This window comes from Ipomoea nil, unplaced genomic scaffold (genome assembly GCF_001879475.1).
Source record: "Ipomoea nil cultivar Tokyo-kokei standard unplaced genomic scaffold, Asagao_1.1 scaffold1026, whole genome shotgun sequence".
In the NCBI taxonomy this organism is placed as follows: Eukaryota; Viridiplantae; Streptophyta; class Magnoliopsida; order Solanales; family Convolvulaceae; genus Ipomoea; species Ipomoea nil.
In genome coordinates this window covers 1327892-1349106 of record NW_017617454.1, presented here as the reverse complement: position 1 = coordinate 1349106, position 21215 = coordinate 1327892, and the positions used below count along the sequence as shown (strand labels likewise).

The 21215-nt window shown below is 42.4% G+C and overlaps 2 protein-coding genes, 1 long non-coding RNA gene, 1 other non-coding gene and 1 pseudogene across 5 annotated transcripts; 4 read left to right on the top strand and 1 right to left on the bottom strand.

Moving 5' to 3' along the window:
• Nucleotides 1-568: 568 nt before the first annotated feature.
• Nucleotides 569-1168, top strand: LOC109180227. Its single transcript, XM_019329712.1, has one exon. It carries the CDS (start codon nt 569-571, stop codon nt 1166-1168), a length of 600 nt encoding a protein of 199 aa, XP_019185257.1.
• Nucleotides 1169-2193: 1025 nt separating this feature from the next.
• Nucleotides 2194-2266, top strand: TRNAE-CUC. Its single transcript has one exon. It is a non-coding gene; the product is annotated as a tRNA-Glu (tRNA).
• Nucleotides 2267-5108: 2842 nt separating this feature from the next.
• On the top strand, nt 5109-6158 carry LOC109180226 (annotated as a pseudogene).
• Nucleotides 6159-14629: 8471 nt separating this feature from the next.
• On the bottom strand, nt 14630-18759 carry LOC109180290 (receptor-like protein kinase FERONIA). Of its 2 annotated transcripts, XM_019329781.1 has the most exons (3): nt 15485-18759; nt 15035-15397; nt 14630-14677 (listed from the first exon to the last, which is right to left on the bottom strand). In XM_019329781.1, the coding sequence occupies exons 1-2, from the start codon at nt 18669-18671 to the stop codon at nt 15045-15047; spliced, it is 3540 nt and encodes a 1179-aa protein (XP_019185326.1). In that variant the 5' UTR covers nt 18672-18759; the 3' UTR covers nt 14630-14677; nt 15035-15044. The 2 variants fall into 2 exon arrangements, with proteins under 2 accessions (XP_019185326.1, XP_019185325.1); XM_019329780.1 differs by having other exon boundaries at nt 14631-14677; nt 15035-18758.
• On the top strand, nt 18689-19243 carry LOC109180297. Its single transcript, XR_002054050.1, has 2 exons — nt 18689-18764; nt 18846-19243. It is a non-coding gene; the product is annotated as an uncharacterized LOC109180297 (long non-coding RNA).
• Nucleotides 19244-21215: the final 1972 nt, after the last annotated feature.

The following is a 21215-nucleotide window of genomic DNA, read 5'->3' as shown; positions in this document are numbered from 1 at the left end:
TTTTTCACTTAAAAGGTTGAGAACATGTTCACATCTGAAGTAAAAAGCACCACCACTCGTATAAACCAATTGTCATTTGATATAAAAAGTAATGAAATTGCAGAGTTGGAAGAGTGAGGTATAATCTTGTTAAAACTTTCTGAGAAACATAAGCAAAACTCTTGCATGAACATTCAGATTACTCATATTGTCTGACTAAAACCAGAGATTGCAGTATATGGGCAGGCAGTAGTGTCTCAAATTCTATCAAGTTTGTACTACATAGCATTGCTTGTAAACCATCTTCGACTACTTTGTTCGCTTGAATAGTGCTAGACAATATTACCCTGCAAAAGATATTTTGTTAACGCATGGCATTTGAAAACATCACAACATTAATAGCGTATTTCGCTCATGTTACCACATCCCCAAGAATCTCACATTAACTTCCTAAAAACCAAATGCATGGATTCTAGAACCATGGCATTTGAAAACATCACAATATTAATAGCGTATTTCGCTCATGTTACCGCATCCCCAAGAATCTCACATTAACTTCCTAAAAACCAAATGCATGGATTCTAGAACCATGGTGCGTATGGCCTTGAGTTATGTTCATGAATGGAAAAAGGCAAATAGCCAGAATGCAGCTGGGGCGCATGGTTCTGTTATACCTATGCAGACTGCTAAGTGGTGTCCTCCCCCTCCAGGATATTATAAAATCAAAATTGATGTGGCTATGGACTTTGATCACCACCTTATGGGATATGGCTGGATTGTTAGAGATAGTGAAGGTGTGGTGAAGGGAACTGCGCTATCTACGATCGAGGGCATCTATTCTGTTAAGGAAGCTGAAGCCATTGGGGCTCGTGAAGCGTTGAGTTGGATAAAGAAGAATGGATGGTCTCGGATCGTGCTTGAGACAGATGCGAAGGTGGTGACTAGTGCTGTGATCGTGGGTCAGAATTACACTCCGTTTGGGGCCATTATTGATGAAATTCGCGAGCACTTGGAGCATCTTCCGTTGGTTCGTTTTGTGTTTGTAAAGCGGGCGGCGAATGTTCCGGCTCATACTCTAGCGAAATATGCTTTATCTTTTTCGGGGGAAGGGGTGCTTGAGTATTTTGATTTCATTCCCCATTTCGTTTCCTCCTCTGTTAGTGTGGACTTCTCTGGTTTGCATGATTAATATATGAGCTTTCTGGTTTTCAAAAAAAAAACCAAACAAGGGCAAAAAAACATTATCTTGTAGGTAAGGTAATGTAACATTCTTGAGCACATAACATGAACCAAACTAACCCTAACAATGAACATTATATTGAGGATGGATTGTAACACTAAAATCAATGCTCACACTCAAATAAACTCATCTTGCAGGGAATGGACTAAAACCTCAATAGCAAAGCAAATAGATACAGAATGGTGAACCAATGGCATTATCAAATTATCAGGTTATGGCACACATGAAATTAAATAAAAGATTATTTACCTTCCATGTTTCAAGCTTTGTTCTGAGGGCTTTCCACTGGTTTGGACCATACACTCGTTCAATTGAACGGCTGCAACACCCAAACATCTCTCTCCAAGACAGCAGCGCAGCTAATCAATAGCTAAAGTAGTACAATTATCATAGGCAAAGCCCATTATGAACATTGTATCCTAAGTTTGTGATTTTATTAAACCTTAGTATGGTACTAACAATGAGGTATGGTTTGTGGTGTTTAATTTATTATTTGCATCATTGCACATGAAATTGTGAGAGGGATAAGTTAAAGGTTGAGGCTTAAATGCTTAATGATCCAAAATCCTTGGAACCTCCACAGGGTACCTATCAATCCTGTCAGACCATGCATTATATGGCTTTGGATGAAATTCACTTCCAAACTGCACTATTGCATTTAAATTTACTCCCAAATGCAATCTGCCAAACCCTATCACCCTCCCTTTAGCCTCAAGTTGCCATGTTCTCATGCTGTCTGGTTGGGGTTGTGTGGGGGTATATATTATATATAAGAGTGTAATATACAGGTAATCTGTTATATGAACGGATGATCACACAATTTTTGTTCAGGTGCTATATTTACTGATTTATTGGCCTGATAAGAAGGAGCAGTTTTGTAATCACAGCATTTGTGTGATAAAACTGTAGTTTCAACTTTTATCTTACGTTTATAGTATATTATATATAAATAAGATGACAAAATGAAAAACAAATCCGTTGTAGTCTAGTTGGTTAGGATACTCGGCTCTCACCCGAGAGACCCGGGTTCGATTCCCGGCAACGGAAACGTTTTTAATGCTTTTATTTTGCACTGTCCACGGCGAAAATAGCAGTATCTTATGGGGTGAGAGAGGTTCGAACTCAGGATAACTCAAAAGTTATAAGACCTACGCACTAGCCAACTGCGCCACCACCCCAGATTGATTTTTACTCCGTATCTTTTAAAGAAGGTAATTATATGTTTTTTCTGCAACTGTGCGTTTTTAGAATAGAGGAAGTAATAATGTGAATAGATTAATGAGGGGAACTAAGAGCATCCACAGTCCACACAAGTAAATAATTTTAAATTTTTGGTATAGTGAATATCTCATTCTCAAGTTTATAAGTGATGTGCGTGTGAGTCATTTGATAAATAATTAGCCTGTAAAGAAGAGGATAATGTCAGAAAATTTTAAATTAAAAAAAAAAAAGAAAAAAAGAAGGCAGTGAGAAGCCTGGACGATTGAGAGTGGCCGCCAGCTCTCAATCTTTATTTTGTTTTTTTTTTTTTCTTTATTTGCTTTCTTTCGATCGATGTTGCGATAACTTTTACAGAAAAATTGAAATGTGAACTGTGAAACTCAATCTTTACATGATTTTTTTTTTACATTTAATTTGTTTGGTATTTATTGTTTTATTATTTCTGTTTTAATTTTTTTATAAAATACCAAATTTAATATATTTTTTTTAATTAACTTTTGAATGATTTTATTACAATTAAAATTTAAAATGATTAAAATAAATAGTACAACATTGAAAATTAATTTAAATATTTGTAATTATTTCGTATCATTTTAATTAAATGTGGGTATGTTTATTTTCGTTAATTTTTATTATTATAATTAAAATAAATAAAAATATTAAAATATAGTATAATAAAATGGTGTGTCCACAAAAAACTGAGAAAAAATTTCAAACTAGTGTGGATAAGAGTTTTTGTGATTGAGTGAGATAGTGGATGATGAGACCTACAAAAAAACTTGGAAAAAAACTCCAACTCATATTAATGCTCTAAGAGCATCTAAATCAGTGCATATTTCACAGTTTTTAAGGTTAAAAGTGCCAACATGGAGGAGAGATGGGTGGAGAGAGAAACATTTTGCTCTTCCTGCAAGTGAAGAGTTATTTCTTTTTTTTTTTTTAGGGAAAGAACTTAATTCATTGCATCAACAGATAAACAAGCAACAAGAAAAGGGGGCGGGATATCGATCCATTCCCCGCAACCTGTCACAGAAACGGCTTCCCTAGCAACAAGGTGGGCGGCACGATTCGCAGATCGCTTTACAAAGTGGAATACTACATTATTTAACATAGATGTAGATTTTTTAATGTCATCAACTAAAATACCAAAAGCTGAATAAAAAGGAGCAACAGTAATAGCATGGATGAGAGAGGGGTGGAGAGAGAAACATTATGTTTCTGTCAGTTTGCAGCATTCTTTTTGTTTTTTTTTTTTTCTTTTTATTCTCATCATTCTCTCACATTCTTTTTCCTAATCACTCTTACATTTTCCCCCAAATATCCCCAATTGATAATGTTGCTCTAATATAGGGGTCGTTATATCATAGATCGCGGTGCATGTGCACCGCGGTAAAAAATGGCGCCGTTTCTTTAAGTAAAGAAACAGCCCACCGTTATAGTTAAAGGAGTCCGCTTGTTTGGTGTATTAAACACCAACTGACACTACAATGTATTTAAACCGACACTGCAGTTATATCAAAATGATACTGTAGTTATAGTGAAATGAAACTGCAGTGTATATAAAATGAAACTGAATAACATTTCACATATTTGAGTGTATATTGTACAATGAAGCTGTAATTATATCAAAATGATCATGTAGTTGTGTTTTAATGAAACTATAGTGTATAATAAAATAAAATAAAATCACATTTTCACATATTTGAGTCTATAAATATCGAATGAAACTATAGTTATATCGAAATGAAACTGTAGTTGTGTTGAACTGAAACTGCAGTGTGTACAAAATGACACTAAAGAACAGGGTTACTTTTTGCAAAAGGGTGCGAAACGGCGGAAAACAAACACTGTTTTTTTTCATTTAAAAAAAAAAAAGACGCGCGGTGCATGATTGATCATGCACCGTGGTGCATGATATAATTTGCCCTAATATAGCTTAATAAAGAGTTAATAACCAAAATGGTCCCTCAACTATGTGGTAATTACCAATTTGGTCCTCGACTATCATTCTTACTCAATTTAGTCTCAACTACGCAATATTTACCTAATTTAGTCCTCCGTTAATTTATCTGTTAGTTGACTGCAGGGTTGTAAAAATCCCGCCTAGGCACCGAGTAATCGGCGCCTAGGCACTGGGCGCCCATAGGCCGTGGCGATTTCCGCCCTAGGCTCCCGCTTAGGAGACCGGCCGCCTAGGCGCCCGCCTAGCGCCTAATTCAGCCGCCTAGCGCCTAACTCGTCCGATTACGCCGAGTTAACTCGTCAATTTCTGTCGAGTTAGTCAAGTTAACCCGACCAACTCGACCTTGCTAATTTTTTCCATTTATATGACAAATACATATAATATGACATATATACACTTGTAGACTAGTTTGATACTTTCAATCTTTGGATGATTGAAGTATTTGGGTATTTCATTTGAGTTTTTATTTTTTTTTAATATTCTTTTGATGTTATGACTTATGAATTGTCATTATGTCATTTATTTGGATGTGTTATTTGATTGAATGTTGAAAACAGCCTCATTAAAATTGTCAAATTGCAAGTCTGCTACTGTTTTTTTCGCGACCGCCTAGCGCCGCCTAGATTCCGCCTAGGCGCCGACTAGGCCGCTTAGGCGCTAGGCGCTGCCCGGACGCCCGACTAGCGCCCAGCGCCTACTGCAACCATGGTTGACTGTTAATAATGAGGGTAAAATCATCATTTTATCACTTTCTTCCATCGACTTCCTCACGCCACATTGATGACTTGATTTTGCTTTCTTGGTCGTTTCTTTCTGGTTACGCAATATTAACAAATGTGATTAATTTGGATTGATGATTTGCAGGCTGGGCGAATTTTGGAGAAAAATAATGGTATTTTTTCAGCCCACGAGATCGGAAATATCCGAATGGATCGAGGCCGAATAGAGTCTCCGGTTCCGGCTACTAGAAAGCCACCGGAACGACAATATAATAACCACCGAAGGACAGAAAGTTGGGATCAAGAAAGCCCTTGTTTTCTACGTGGGTAGAGCACCAAAAGGAACAAAGACTAATTAGATTATGCATGAATATAGGCTTTGTGAAGAACCCAGGAAGACCAGAAGTGCAAGGGTATGTATATATACGTGTTTGTGTGTTTTTTCAAAAAAAAAACTTCAAACATTAGTTTCATCGAAAACTTAGTCTAATGGTCTTGTTGTTTTGATACAGCTTGATGAATGGGTGATATGTCGGATTTACAAGAAGAATTCTTGTAGTGCGGCACGGTTCAGAAGCTTGTTTCTGGTGTTAAGAGCAAAGATTACAGCCACAGCTCCTCGTGGTCGTCTTCATCTCAGTTCAACGACCTGCTGGAATCTTTGCCGGAAATTAACGACCAGTACTTTACCTTGCCCAGAATCAGCTCGTTAAAGAATCTTAATCTTCAACAAGACGACAAGTCAAGTATCCAACATTTGAGCTCCGGGGGTTTTGACTGGGCCACCTTAGCCGGGGTCAACTCCATACCCGAATTGGGGCTGGGAAATCAAATTCCCCAATCGGGTTATCTGAACCACGGCAACCCGTCTGACATTTATGGCCATTCAATGGCATTGAGTTTTCCCGTAGACGATGAAGTGCAGCGCAGAATGAGGAGTCATCGGGTTGAAAATACTGTATACACCATAATTTCTGCGCACAATATCACTCTTTTGTCATTCCCTCTTTTTGTCAACATCCATGGGTGCGCATAAATTATAGTGTATACAGGCGTGAGGAAGGTGATGGTAGAAAGTGGTAAATGACAATTTTGTCATCATTATTGACAGCCAAGTAACAGATAAATTGACGGAAGATTAAATTAGGTAAATATTACATAGTTGAGGACTTAATTGAGTAAGAATGATAGTCGAGGACCAAATTGGTAATTATAACATAGTCGAGGGACCATTTTGGTTATTAACTCCTTAATAAAGAAGGGTAGGGCCTTTGTTTACATTTTTTTTTTTTTTAAATGCTTATGATGATTTACAAGGTCATATATGTTCTATACTTTTTCAAACATTTTAAGCCCAAAGAATCGAAGTCCCCGCTACCGGGGTTCAAACCTATAACCACCCATTTGGAATGGTAACGGAGATGCCATCATACGACATTGTAGTTATCAGGCAGCCTGGTCCACACAAGTGTATCCCCCTGCCAAGGGGTCTGGCTACTAAGTCCCTCCTATCTTCTGAGTAACATGGTCAAACTGCGAACTCCAAGTGCTGAGACATATTCTGACTGGATACCCTACTCGAGGGTATCCATCACTAGTCTCTCATTTTTCCGAGAGTCCGCATTGCGACGACTCGGGAAAGTAAACCTCTTCGGATCAGGGGACCCAGTAGCCTGAGTGCTGACTTGCAGGTTGAGACTTTCAAGCGTCTGTCAATCTTGCAGTGTAGCTAAGGAATATGTCTGCCGACGGTCGGTCCGTCTTCGCAGTCGTGACGACTCTTTGTCATTTTCGACTCACTGGCTTCCCGGCCGGTTGCTCGAGGGTGTGATCATTAAATGAAGCGTATTCAATTTCCCGCCGGTTAGAATTTCATTTTTTTTACCATTCCCAAACCTAAAGTAACCGTCGCGTCACCCGCCACGTTTGCCTGCCAGTTGGATGCCTGCTACGTGTTGTCATCTGGGCAGCCCCCCTCCCCTATAAATACCCCTTTTACTTCTACCCTACTGTTCTTTTCACTTTCAACTCCTTCTCTTCCACAGCTCAAATTTCTCTCTACTTTCCTGTCCGGCGACCGTCGCCCTAGCTTTCCAATCTGTCCCCCAATTTTCGGCCTTCCTCTCACTTTCTAGCTGCTTTTCCGGCCAGCTCCCTCCATGCTAATTCATCTTAGCGCCATTTCCCTCTAATGTCTTATTCTCGTACCACTTCTTCCTTTTCCTCATGCCGGCAAGGCGTCACTATCACTCACCCCGACCCTCCTCCTCCGCTCCTTTACTCCCAACACCCAACGACCAAACAGTCCACCGGGAATCGGACCAATTCGATGACCTAGGCCGGTCGGTGGTTCACCACTCTACCCTCTATGTCTCTGACTATCATCATGCCAGATGGCTTCTTCTGGTCAGTTACCGCAAGAGTCGTCTGGTCGGGATCGTCAAGTCGGCAACGACCCTTCTTGCTGCCTTTTATACTTGAATGCCTCCTTAGTGTCGACGAGCTGATTGGCCCGCTGGATGGCTTGGGCATAAGTTTGAGGGTTTTCGTCTCACAACTTACTATATTGACATTCAACGCGCAGAGATTCGATTAATAAAGTTAGGACCGTCTTGTCATCCAAACGCTCGACCACCTGCACCTCTTTTTGCCAACACACGATGTAGTTATACATTCTCTCTCCCTCGTCTTTTAGCCCTTATCTCTTTAATTTAATGTTGTAATACTTTTTCACTTTCAAAAGTAAGTCCTACTTCCGCATCATAAGATTTATAATTTGTTTACTATTTTTCTTTTTACATCTTTGCATTGTCAACATGCTTTTAAAAGTGAACTCACAGTTCAAGTCACATTTCATCAAAATTATTATTATTTAAATTCTTAAAAAAATGATAAAAACCGTATCGCTTATTCAAGACATTGTACTTTTTTGTCACACTTTCTAAGACTTGCAAATCTTGCAAGACACCTCATACTTAAAAAAGATTAATTAATTAATAAATAGTGATTTGTTAAAATGTAATATCATAGAATGGAGAAAGGAGAATCATTTTTATCCATCATCTTCATTCTATACAACAAGAATGGAGTATATATACATATAAGGTAATTAACAGAAGCAACAATGAGAGATGATAGTACTAATTCACCCGGATGTCGGTTGTATGTACTAAATATATAAAATATGTAGAAGAATAAGAAGCAAGAACCCAAGAAAATAGCTCAAATCCCCCTTTTATTAATACTGTTCTTGTTGTTTTAAGAGAGAAGGGAGAGGGAGCCGAGAGAGAAAGAGCTCATGGCTCCAAATGGGAAAAAGCCCCCTCACTTAGAGGGCTAGAAGCCCTTTTATAGGCCTAAGGTGGCGGGTTTGACCCATCTCGGGTTTGATCCGTCACCTTTGACCCCGACCCGCAGGTCAAAACCCGAACCGCGAGACCCCGACCCGACTGTACACGGACCCGGGGTATATAACTTATCAAAAGCCCCCACAGCCCGTGCCCTGACGACGAGCATCGAGGAAGGGTTCGGGCTGGAAAAACGAGTCACACGGTCCGTGACATATGCCGGTTGCCTCGTTAAAAACCTTAGGCTAACAAAAAACCCAGCGGGAAAAAACTTTAGCCAAAGGAAAAAAGAGTGCAACGCTCAGACATAGTCCGGTGGACCGAAAGGGAGCGCCCGACCCAGTGGTCGAGCTCGCAACGCAACTTGCGAAAGGCCGAGCCCAGCCGGTTCGCGACTGGATTGCCGGGCACGACTGTGTTTTCGATTCGACTGCGATCTGGAGATCTGCTAACCAACTATGGGGTTGGATCCGCTTGTGACCGAGAGACCGGATTCATTCGGGCGAAACGTTACTGGGCGAAGCGAACGTGATTCGACCGACGAACGCTCTACTCGGGCAAACTAAAACGCAGACGAGCTGCTCGGGCCAGCGCAGCCCCCACTCCCGCAGGTGCAAGAACCGTCAGCACAAAGGAGTGGATACGACGGGTTACCGTCCGGGAAACGACATCGCGGTCGGGAAGTGCCTCGACCGGGTCCGCAATGTGAGTGCACCCGGCTATAACTACCGCGCCGACGATCGGGCACAACACTGCTAACGAGCGGTACACACACGTTGCTAAAAAAAAGCGGTAAAGCATCACACAAAGATAGTAGACACATCGCTAAAAGCGGCATCGCCAAGAGGCGGTAAACACATCGCACGGCATCGCCTAAAAGCGGAAACATCGCTAAAACGCGGCATCGCTAAGAGGCAGAACAAGCACATCGCGCGGCATCGCCTAAAAGCGGAAACAACATCGCTAAAACGCGGCATCGCTAAGAGGCGGACAAGCACATCGCTCGGCATCGCCTAAAAGCGGAAATATCATCGCTAAAACGCGGCATCGCTAAGAGGTGGAACAAGCACATCGCTCGGCATCGCCTAAAAGCGGAAACATCGCTAAAACGCGGCATCACTAAGAGGCGGAACAAGCACATCGCTCGGCATCGCCAAAAAGCGAAAACATCGCTAAAAAGCGGCTCCGCTAAAAGGTGGAACAAGCATATCGCTCGGCATCGCCTAAAAGCGGAAACAACATCGCTAAAACGCAGCATCGCTAAGAGGCGGACAAGCACATCGCTCGGCATCGCCTAAAAGCGGAAATATCATCGCTAAAACGCGGCATCGCTAAGAAGCGGAATACATCGCTGAAAAAGCGGCATCGCTAAGAGGCGGAACAAGCATATCGCTCGGCATCGCCTAAAAAGCGGACATATCATCGCTAAAACGCGGCATCGCTAAGAAGCGGAATACATCGCTGAAAAAGCGGCATCGCTAAGAAGCGGAATACATCGCTGAAAAGCGATATATGCATCGCCGGAAAGCGGAATTCATCGCTGAAAAGCGGCATCGCTAAGAAGCGGTATCAACCGGTATAACCGGACTCATAGACCCGGTGGTGTCAATGCCAACCTAACCGGTCATAGAGTGCCATAACCGGACTCATAGACCCGGTGGTGGCAATGCCAACCTAACCGGTCATAGAGTGCCAGTGGTGGCGAGGCCAACCTAACTGGTCTTTAGAAACACCGGAGGCGGCAGTGCCAACCTACTCGGTCTAACAAGGCGCGTGGCTCACTTCCCCTTCTCGTCGGAGGTGGCAGTGCCGACCTACTCGAGGTGGGAAAGCGCGTTGGACGACCGGGCTAATAGCCTCCAGGCGACCCCCATGCCAGCATCGCCTTACCCGGGCAGACGGGTTGAACCAGCCGCTCTAGGCCGACCAGGCGCATGGCCTCGGGCGACCCACATATCATATGTTATCCGAGCAGACGATTTGACCCGGCCTATCCTGCCCAGCCCCCCACTGTCGGACGTACTTAAGTATAAGGGCGTGTGACAGTGAAACTAGCGACCGGGCGAACTTAGGGCGCGGTCTTCGGTCTTCGGGTGGGCCGTTTAGGACGGGATATTCCCGACCTTGGGCCCAAACTGCAGTTCCCGACTCGTGGGCCTTGGAACCTTTCTTAGCCTTAGGCTTGCTTCAACTGCTGCTTGGCCGTCACGATCGGGGGTTTCCCGAGTGTCGGCCCGAACCGTGATTCCCGGCCTCCGGGCCTCGGAATACTTCTTCAGGCACTGTTTGGCCGCCTCGATCGGGGGATTCCCGAGTGTGGGCCTAAACACTTCACGAGGGCCCGCTGCTTGGGATGTTCCCGAGCATGGGACCTGTGGCACTCCCTTCCTATTTAGCCCCCACTGTGCGCGCTCGGGGCGCGAGTGAGTGCAGTACCGGAGAGGAGCGGGCGGATCGGGGAATATGCCGTGGTGTCGACCTCCCCGATCGGCGATATGACCAGTCGATTGCCTCGCCCGGTCAAGGGTCAGTCGGCTATTAGAGCCGCAGAACTGAGGCTATTAGAGCCGCAGAACTGAGGCTATTAGAGCCCGATTGCACACCCCTATCGGTGGGGACCGAGGGAGAGGAGTGACGGCTATTAGAGCCGGTTTGGCTGCTGGGCAAGGCGCCCGTCTTCAATCTTCGGACACCGCTATCGGTCGGAACCGAGGGAGAGGTGTGTGGGGCGAAGCGCCCGTCTTCGGTCTTCGGACACCGCTATCGGTCGGAACCGAGGGAGAGGTGTGTTGGGCGTGGTGCCCGTCTTCGATCTTCGTTGGAGCGTCGTCCGATTGGTCTGGAGACCCAGATTTGCCTACGTGGTAGGGCTTGGTGCCGGGGCTTTTCCCGGGCTTAACAATGCCGATGGTGGCTAGGCCGACCTGACCGGGCTCTAAGTGCCGGTGGTGGTACTACCGACCTAACCGGGCTTAGGGTGCCGGTGGTGGAAATTCCAACCTAACCGGACTTATTACAATTTTATTCTAATTATTACAATTTTTCTAGATATAGGCCCATAACTTAATACAATTTATAGTTGGGCCTATACAACTTAAAAGCCTACTATGCTACGGCCCACTCTAATTTGTGGGCCTGACTATACAAATTGTAATTTAAAAATTACATTTTACAATTTGAAATTAATTGACATCTTGCTCTATTCCTCTGCTTTTGAACTCCCACCGCCACCCCACAAAATGCATGCATTTTTCCCTTTTTGCTTTTCTATCCACCCCTTCTTGATTTTTCTTTCCATGGCTTTCTCAATCCACTTCCTTGGGTTGCACATTCCACCGCCAACATCCCCCAATAAAAAAAAACACGCAAAACTGACTTTTAATTTTATTCGTCTTTTTCAGTCTACCACCGCCACTCTCACCAATCAACCAACATGCATTCAATGACTTGTATCTTTTCATCTCGTTGCTATCCTCGTTGCTATCCCCTCCACCCCACCTTTAAGCTGGGTTTCCTTCATCAAGATTAGAAGGAACACACAAGAGCTGAATAAAGATTGAGAGGCGGCACTACATGCCGGGCAATCGCTGGAGCCATGAAGGGGAAGGAATGGCGATGATGGTGGCATTGCAGCTTTGGTTCCGGCGAAGCTCTCGGGGATGGGGTACCCAGCGACGAAGCTTTGGCGTAGACGGTGAACAGCAACAGTGGGCAGTGGTGCGGTGTTGATCGTCCTTCGCTTCTCTCCCAGCCCCTTTTTTGCGCGTTATGTACTCTTTCTGGCTATGACGTTCGCCGACAAAGAGCAACTGGGCAAGGCAAAAAATAAGCGAGAATATGACCCACAGAGATAGTCATGCAAAAGGAAGAAGGGGGAATGGTTGAGCACTCAACTCCGGAAACCAAGAAAATCCTTTTGTAATGTACATATGCCGATCATGTACAGCTATACATGCAACAATGGCAGTACATTTACTCAAGAGAAAGCTCAAGTAAATGCAGAAAAAGGAAGAGGACTTATCTATGGTACGGCGGAGAGCTCCCGGCGGATCGAAATCGGGCTCGGACCAGATCCATCCTCTTCTTCTATAAGTTGGAATTTTATTTTTCAAATTTTCTGGGCTTTAGACATTTTGCACCGATTTCCGGCGAAGGATGGAGAAATGGTAAAAGCAGATTGATGAGCATAGCAGGAAATAGAGGTGACGGCCACGGTGGTTGCATGCGATTGCTGCGTCTCCCTCCAATTTCTTGAAGTGGCGATGAAGATGATGCTATTTGAAAATCAAGGTGATCCTGATGATGAACCTGGAAACTGCAAGCTAGGAGCAAGGTAAAGTAAAGCGGTGGAGTGGTTGGAGTTCTAGCTCAATAGCTCGAGAGTCTGGGTTCAAACCCTTCCACCAGCCTGAAATTTTCCAGTAGCTCTTCGCAATTCCAGAATTTTTCCATTTTCCAGTAGCTCTTTGATGATAGGAACGGAGCTCTTTACCCTGGTCCCCACAGACGGCGCCATTTGATAGTACTAATTCACCCGGATGTCGGTTGTATGTACTAAATATATAAAATATGTAGAAGAATAAGAAGCAAGAACCCAAGAAAATAGCTCAAATCCCCCTTTTATTAATACTGTTCTTGTTGTTTTAAGAGAGAAGGGAGAGGGAGCCGAGAGAGAAAGAGCTCATGGCTCCAAATGGGAAAAAGCCCCCTCACTTAGAGGGCTAGAAGCCCTTTTATAGGCCTAAGGTGGCGGGTTTGACCCATCTCGGGTTTGATCCGTCACCTTTGACCCCGACCCGCAGGTCAAAACCCGAACCGCGAGACCCCGACCCGACTGTACACGGACCCGGGGTATATAACTTATCAAGAGATAATTACATAATCGTTACAAATGTTACAATACTACTATATAATAATGTCCATATTAAGTATAATATTTATAACATGATTTGATTTTTGATTTTTTTTTAACTACAATTTAATTTATATATAGTTCTGCTCAAATGATTATGTCAATATCTTTGATGGTAACATCATGCTACAAGATATTTAGGAGTTTTTTGCACTTTTAGTCCCACGACTATAGTGACACCGGCAGAATTGATCCACGACTTTTGAACCTTGCAATTTTAGTCCACGACTATTGATTTTTTTGCAAAAATGGTCCTTCCGGCCACTTTTCCGTCAAAATTTCACCGGAAAAAAAATATTCTTCATTTTTAGCCGGGTTAAAATTGACATTTTACTTATCTCAACAAATTAAAAGAAAAAAATTGATATTTGACTACATACAATATTACTGGGCTACATACTACTGTCCCAGACGGCGGAGTTCCTGGAGCAGGCAGGGTTGTCAGTAAGCGGCGGAGCGGCCGTGGCGTTCCCCGGGCTAGTTGGGTTATCCGGCAACAGCTTTGGACTGGTACATGTACTCCGCCGCCGCATTTAACCCAGCTAAAAATAGAGAATTTTTTTTTCCGGTGAAATTTTGACGGAAAAGTGGCCGGAAGGACCATTTTTGCAAAAAGATCAATAGTCGTGGACTAAAATTACAAGGTTCAAAAGTCGTGGATCAATTCTGCCAGTGCCACTATAATCGTGGGACTAAAAGTGCAAAAAACTCAGATATTTAGCAATAATGATATGACTTATGTCATGTAAGTAAAATTTTAGGGATGAGGATAGCTTAAGCCCGTCGGATTCTTCGCCGCTGTCCACTTCCATGTAATCGGCGGCGAAAGAAGAAGCATTAATGATGCGGAGGTTAGCGGCGATTACACATTCAGCTATCTCCATATTTGTCCTTATTACTATTATTATTATCAGGGGAACGAGATTCCTGGCAGTCTGGTACTTAAGCCTATAATATGCTTCTCTTCTCATTTTTTTTTTTTTTTTGTTCTTCATGTTTTCTCTTCAATCAAGGATTTGTTTAAATATTTTACAAGGATAATGCCGCAAGTATGAAGTGTATGGCTGACCGATGAACATGAGCGCCGTCTGTATCGTTCAGCCCTAACTTGAAGGACCTCCTAGGGCGACCATTTTCTGGACGAAAACGATGCACTCGATGCGTCGGATCTGTCACGAGGTTTTTACTGTTGACAGGTACACATAGCGAGCACTTGCGAGGTTCTTCGATCCCCATTTGATTTGCTTAGCTTATGTTTATTTCAAGTAGTTTACGCTAAGCGGCTGTGTATTTGTTCTGCAGACACAAATTGTGCAAGCAATTGGAGTTTATGTTCATGGTAAGTGGTAACATTCCAGTTATTGACTACAAATGTTTGGGATTTAAAATGCCAAAAGACAAAAAATCATAGGATTATAGGAAGCAGAGGATTAAGAGGAAAGAGAGTGTGAACTTGCTTTTGTGAAAGCTAGCATGACTAGTATAGAATGTAAGGAACCCAACAAGCATGTTCAGCTACAATTTGCAGGCTAGATGGAACAAAAGGAAGTTTTGTTTCTGAATGATTCATTTCCATTTCACTCTTGGATTCTGATATCATATGGCATTGATGTACTAGAGCAATTTCAGTACAATGACAAGGGTTTTATTTACCTTTTCAGGTCTACTTCGGAGAGCCTAAAACCCCTTTGTTATTACCATCTGCTGCTTCTTGCAGCTCAAGTGCAGCCTTCAGACTTTTCACGATCTCACTCAGTGATGGTCTTTTACTACCTTGGTCTTGCAGACAGCTGCTTGCAGTATCAACAAACATCCGAAGGCAGTCTGGTGATATTTTCCCAACGAGGTATGGGTCTATACATCTTGAAAGGCCACCTTCTATACATGACTTGAACAAGCTGGCTATACTCTCCCTATCCTGGTCCCAGAGTATCAATTCATTGTTGGCACATAATACTTCGATTAAAAGTAAACCAAATGCATATGCATAAGATTTTTCTGTTGATGTTGTATCGCGTACATAGTCTGAATCCAAAGATCCCCAAGGACCCACGACTGCTCTAGGAACACGATTGTTGCCTTTATTTTTAGACCAACCAAAGTCTGAAACTTTAGCAACCCAAATTTCATCCAGTAGAATGTTGGTTGAGTTGAATTCACGATGGAGAATACTCTGCTTCAAGATAGGCTGAAGGTAGCACAAACCGTGTCCAGCACCAATGCAGATTTTAAGCCTCTGCATCCATGGGAGGGGAGCCTTGTCAGGGTCATGGAGATGATCTTGCAGACTCCCATTTGCCATGTAACTGTATACAAGAATCATTTCTGCATAAAGATTGCAATATCCAATTAGAGAGACAACATTAGCATGGTTGGGCAAAGGGAGGTTATCTAGTTTTGATTGCAACTCATGAGACATGCAACGTTTTGAATAAGCAGTGCTGGCCCTTCTGATGGCTACAATATTTTCACGACCATTTAGAAATCCGTTGTACACCTCATCAGCTTCCCCAAAACCAATAATAAAACTCTGGTTGAAATTGTCAGTTGCCTGTAGGATTTCATGGGTAGAGAAGCGATGGAGTCCTCCTTGCAACTGCATAGAGGAAACTTTTTTCTTCGATGACTGTTTTGGGATTCTTGGTTGTGTTGGTGAAGTTTTTCTCTTTGGTGATTGTTTTGGCAGTAACCACGAAAAATCCCACCATCGAGTTGATGCATTTGGTTTGAAAATGCTGTCCTTCACCTTTCCAATGGAAATATATTTGCCTTTTCCTTCATAAGATGTTGCTTCAGTGGTGGGATTTTCCATATTCTCTCCTAAGATATCTCCACAGTGCTCATCAAACGAGATGACACCATCACTGTGAACACTCCCAATACTCATGACCTCATCTTCTACCCCCTCCTTTTGTAGTAATGCCAACACTAATTCAAGGTTGGTGAGCACATCAGCCATATCTGGTCGTTCATGTGGCTGTTTGCGCAAGCATCTTCCTGCAATTTCTGCAAACACCTTCAAACAAGTTCGGGAGACTTGCCCTGCCAGACTGCTGTCTACAATATCATTTACTTTTCCTTTTCTCATGTAGTCTATGGCCCATGTAGCTAGACTGTGCTGCTCCTCAACAAGCCTCTTATCCAATGCTGGCCTCCCGGTGACCACTTCAAGCAGCACTACTCCAAAAGCATAAACGTCAGATTTTGTTGTCAATCTGTGAGTTAAAAAGTATTCAGGATCCAAGTAGCCAAATGTTCCTTTGACATCAGTACTAACATGAGTGAAGGACTCATTTCCAGGCCCCATTTTGGACAAACCAAAATCTGAAATCTTTGCCACCCAACTCTCATCCAGCAGAATGTTTGAGCTTTTTACGTCACGGTGTATAACCTTATGCTGGGAGGTGTGAAGGAAATGTAATCCCCGGGCAGCACCTATTGAAATCTTGAGTCGTCTTTCCCAAGAGAGAGGGGGGTTACCGTTCCCCATTCTATCAATTTTGTGGAGATGGTCTGCAACAGTTCCTCGTGGCATGTACTCATAAACCAACACCATCTCCGTACCTTCATTGCAAAAGCCAATTAGGGAGACAAGGTGTTCATTTCGGACCTTTGATAGCATTTTGATCTCTGTCCAAAACTCATTCTCTCCCTGCCTAGATTCTTCCTTCAAACGCTTAATTGCTACAGTAGTTGCTCCGCCATCAATAATGCCCTTGTATACTTTACCATATCCACCACTTCCAATGAGGAACTTAGGACTAAAATTGTTGGTGGATAGTTGGATCTCCTCAAGTGAGAATTGACGACAAGCTGGGTCTGTGGAACGAGATCTTGTGTTTCTCATGTTGGAGTTAGCTTCTGAGAGACACCTTAGGTAATAGATGGCAATATTCAGTAAAGTGACTGCTACTGTGAATGCAGTAACAATTGCACTCTTTCTATCAAAAAACACTGGCCTTTGGCGACTCGGCATCTCTGACACTGAACTTTTTTTGCGTTGGGGGGCAGGATTCATTCCCACAAGATAGTTGTCAGGATTACTTAGCTTGAATATTTCTAAGCCATTCAGAATGCCGTCAGTTCTTTTAGGGCTGAAGTCAGAGTTGGGCTGCAAACTTATGACTAGAGTGCCTGTACCTTTCATTCTATCTCCTTCCATCATTGCAATGTAGTCTTTGTACACTGCAACCCCACATGCACCGCTCCATTTGATCACATCAGCATTATACTCAGCTATCTGATTATTTATAAGTATGCTGAATTGCCTTTCACCTCTTGCTGATATTTCAGGTTCAAATTCACAGAAATGGAGCCTGACTAGGTACCTGAATCCTAAATTTACTGGAATTATCCATGTGAGATTGTGAGCAATGAGCTGCTGCTTGCCTGGATGCACTGACCTTGCTGTTTGGTACACTTTGGGAGGTGCAACATGTGTCAGCATGTCTGCATACTCTATTGTCATGGTTGTATAAGTTGATGCAGCACCAACTCCATTTAACACGTAGTTGTAGTCATCTTTCCAGTCACGAAACATGCTGACATCTTCAATGGATGGGATTGACCATCCCCCGATGTTTAATCTCTGAATCATCTGCAGTGCTGTAGCTGTATCAATGTAGAATCTGTGCTTTTGGCCTACAACATGGGCACCCAGGTCTCCCTCTGGGGTGAAGTAAAGACCAGTAGGCATGGAGATGATCTCAATGCCATTGACGAAAGCATAAACATTTCCTGAAAACTTTCTTTCTTGAGATGGGGTGAATGTTATAGTCAACACCTCACTTTCCTGTACATTAACACAGTATTCCTTCTTGAGAAATTTGACACCTAGAGCATCAGCAGTGAGGGAGGGGCTGAAATTGCTGAGGAGAGTGTATGGACCAGCTTTGACAGTAAAAAGGGCTATGGACTTCTTGAAGCCATTGTATGGCGCTGGGTTGAAGTGCAAGCGGATGAATTTCTGGCCCGGCTGGACTGAGAACCGGTAGCTGAACTCATGGCGAGAGGTCCGAGCTGTCTGATATGGAAGTGGATCAATCATGAGAGAGGCTTTATGCTGGGCTTTAGATGTCCAGGATTTTCCACTTATGTGCAGTGGTGAAGTAGAAGACAAAGTATTATCCCCAACCCACTCACGCCCATCAAGGGCAGTTGGAGTGCCAGAAGAGCCACATGAAATGGCTATGTTCTCAATAGGTGAATTAATGGTAGAAGAAATGGCAAAGATGATCAGACCATGGAATAACATATAGGATATAAGAATAAAAAACAGAGGATGATGCATATTGTTGCTGTTGAGGTATCTGTTTATGCTTTGCAACTGATTCAAGTTCTGAGCATAAAAAATGAGACTTGGTAGAGAAATTGTGATCCCCAGGTAAACTTCCTAGCACTGCAAGACTTGGACTTGTCCGTTTAGTTGGCTTGTGATATTTTCTGTGCAAATATCATCTTCTAGAAGACTATTAGAAAGAAGGTTCCCTTTAGTTTCTTTTTTTCTTCTTCTTTTAATAATAATGTCAATTTAGTTCTTGTGATATATTTTATTGGTCAGGACTGAAGTATACCGATACCGTATTACCATGGAAATGAATGAAGATTATTATTCACCTTGCCGACATGATAACAGTAATGTCTATTTCGTCGGCCTGCTGTTCTTTGCCAATTTACGTTGACTCGCTGTCATTTTATATGTATATGGTTACAATTATCTACGCTCTCAATGTGCCTATGATGTAGCACCTGGCGGACTGTTAGCTAGTGTGTATCATCTTACGAGAATAGAGTATGGTGTTACGAGAATAGAATATGGTGCATACCAACCGGAAGAGGTCTGCATAAAAGTATTTGCCTCAAGGAAGAATTCTAGAATTCCCTCTGTTTTCTGGATTTGGAAAAGTGCGGATTTTCAAGAACGAGAGTCTTATGATATGTTGGGAATTTCTTATGATAATCATCCGCGCTTGAAACGTATCTTAATGCCTGAAAGTTGGATAGGATGGCCTTTGCCGGCGATGATAGGTGGATCTGGTAATTGGTCTGTTCCGATTCTGATAGGTGCGCCTGACATGGCATTTCCACGATTAAATAATATTTCATTCTGGTTGTTGCCTCCAAGTCTCTTGCTCCTATTAAGCCCAGCCTTAGTAGAAGTGGGTAGCGGAACTGGGTGGACGGTCTATCCGCCCTTAAGTGGTATTACCAGCCATTCTGGTGGAGCAGTTGATTCAGCAATTTCTAGTCTTCATCTATCTGGTGTTTCATCCATTTTAGGTTCTATCAATTTTATAACTATCTTCAACATGCGTGGACCTGGTATGACTATGCATAGATCACCTCTATTTGTGTGGTCCGTTGAACATTTATTTGCCAAGTCTTTGTACTAAATAATTTTACACCTGTTTTTTTTCTTAATTTTTGTGGAATACATTTGATCTTAACTTTAATTAGTGGGACATCTTTATCTGCAAAGTCAATGTTCTTTAATGTCTTCAGAAGTTAGTAGGAAGCTTACATTAATCATTTTTCACTTAAGGTTGAGAACATGTTCACATCTGAAGAAAAAAGCACCACCACTCGTATAAACCAATTGTCATTTGACATAAAAAGTAATGAAATTGCAGAGTTGGAAGAGTGAGGTACAATCTTGTTAAAACTTTCTGAGAAACTGAGAGAAACAAAGGCAAAACTCTTGCATGAGCATTCAAATTACTCATATTGTCTGACTAGAACCAGGGATTGCAGTATATGGGAAGGCAGTAGTATCTCAATTCTATCAAGTTTAATGGGAAAATTGTACTACATAGCAAAAAAATCTCAGCGAATCATTAATCCTTGCATTGCTTGTGAGCCATCCTCGACTACTTTGTTTGCTTGAATAGTGCTAATAAGATTGGCAATATTACCCTGCAAAATATATTTTGTTAACTCATGGCATTTGAAAACATCACAACATTAATAGCGTATTTTGCTCATGTTACCACATCCCCAAGAATCTCACATTAACTTCCTAGAAACCAAACAAGGGCAAAAAACATTATCTTGTAGGTAAGGTAATGTAACATTCTTGAGCACATTTAGCAGTTGATACACCAGAGCATATTTAGCATCCTTCTGATGACTACAATACTTTTGCCACCATGTAAAGATCCCAGGAGCACATCAGAACCAATAATAGAACTCTGGTTGAAATTGTGAGTGGCCTTTAGGATTTCATTGACAGAAAAGTGGCGTGGTCCTTGATGTTTTGTTGTGGAAACTTCAACTTGTGATGGCAATGTTTGGGAGGTTTTCGTCTTGGGTGATGGTTTTAGATAGACAAGGAAAAGATCCCACCATCGACCAGACTTTCTTTTGGAATTGATATCCTTCTTCTTCACCATTCCCATGGGAATATCTTTTCCTTTGCCTTTAGATGCCCCTTCAGCTGTGGTCATTGCCATATTCTCTTCTGAGAGAAACATCTCTCTCCAAGACAGCAGCTAATCAATAGCTAAAGTAGTACAATTATCATAGGCAAAACCCATTATGAACATTGTATCGTAAGTTTGTGATTTTATTAAACCTTAGTATGGTACTAACCATGAGTTATGGTTTGTGGTGTTTAATTTATTATTTGCATCATTGCACATGAAATTGTGAGAGGGATAAGTTAAAGGTTGAGGCTTAAATGCTTAATGATCCAAAATCCTTGGAACCTCCACAGGGTACCTATCAATCCTGTCAGCACTATTGCATTTAAATTTACTCCCAAATGCAATCTGCCAAACCCTATCACCCTTCTTAACCCTCCCTTTAGCCTCAAGGTAGCACAACTCATACCAAATGA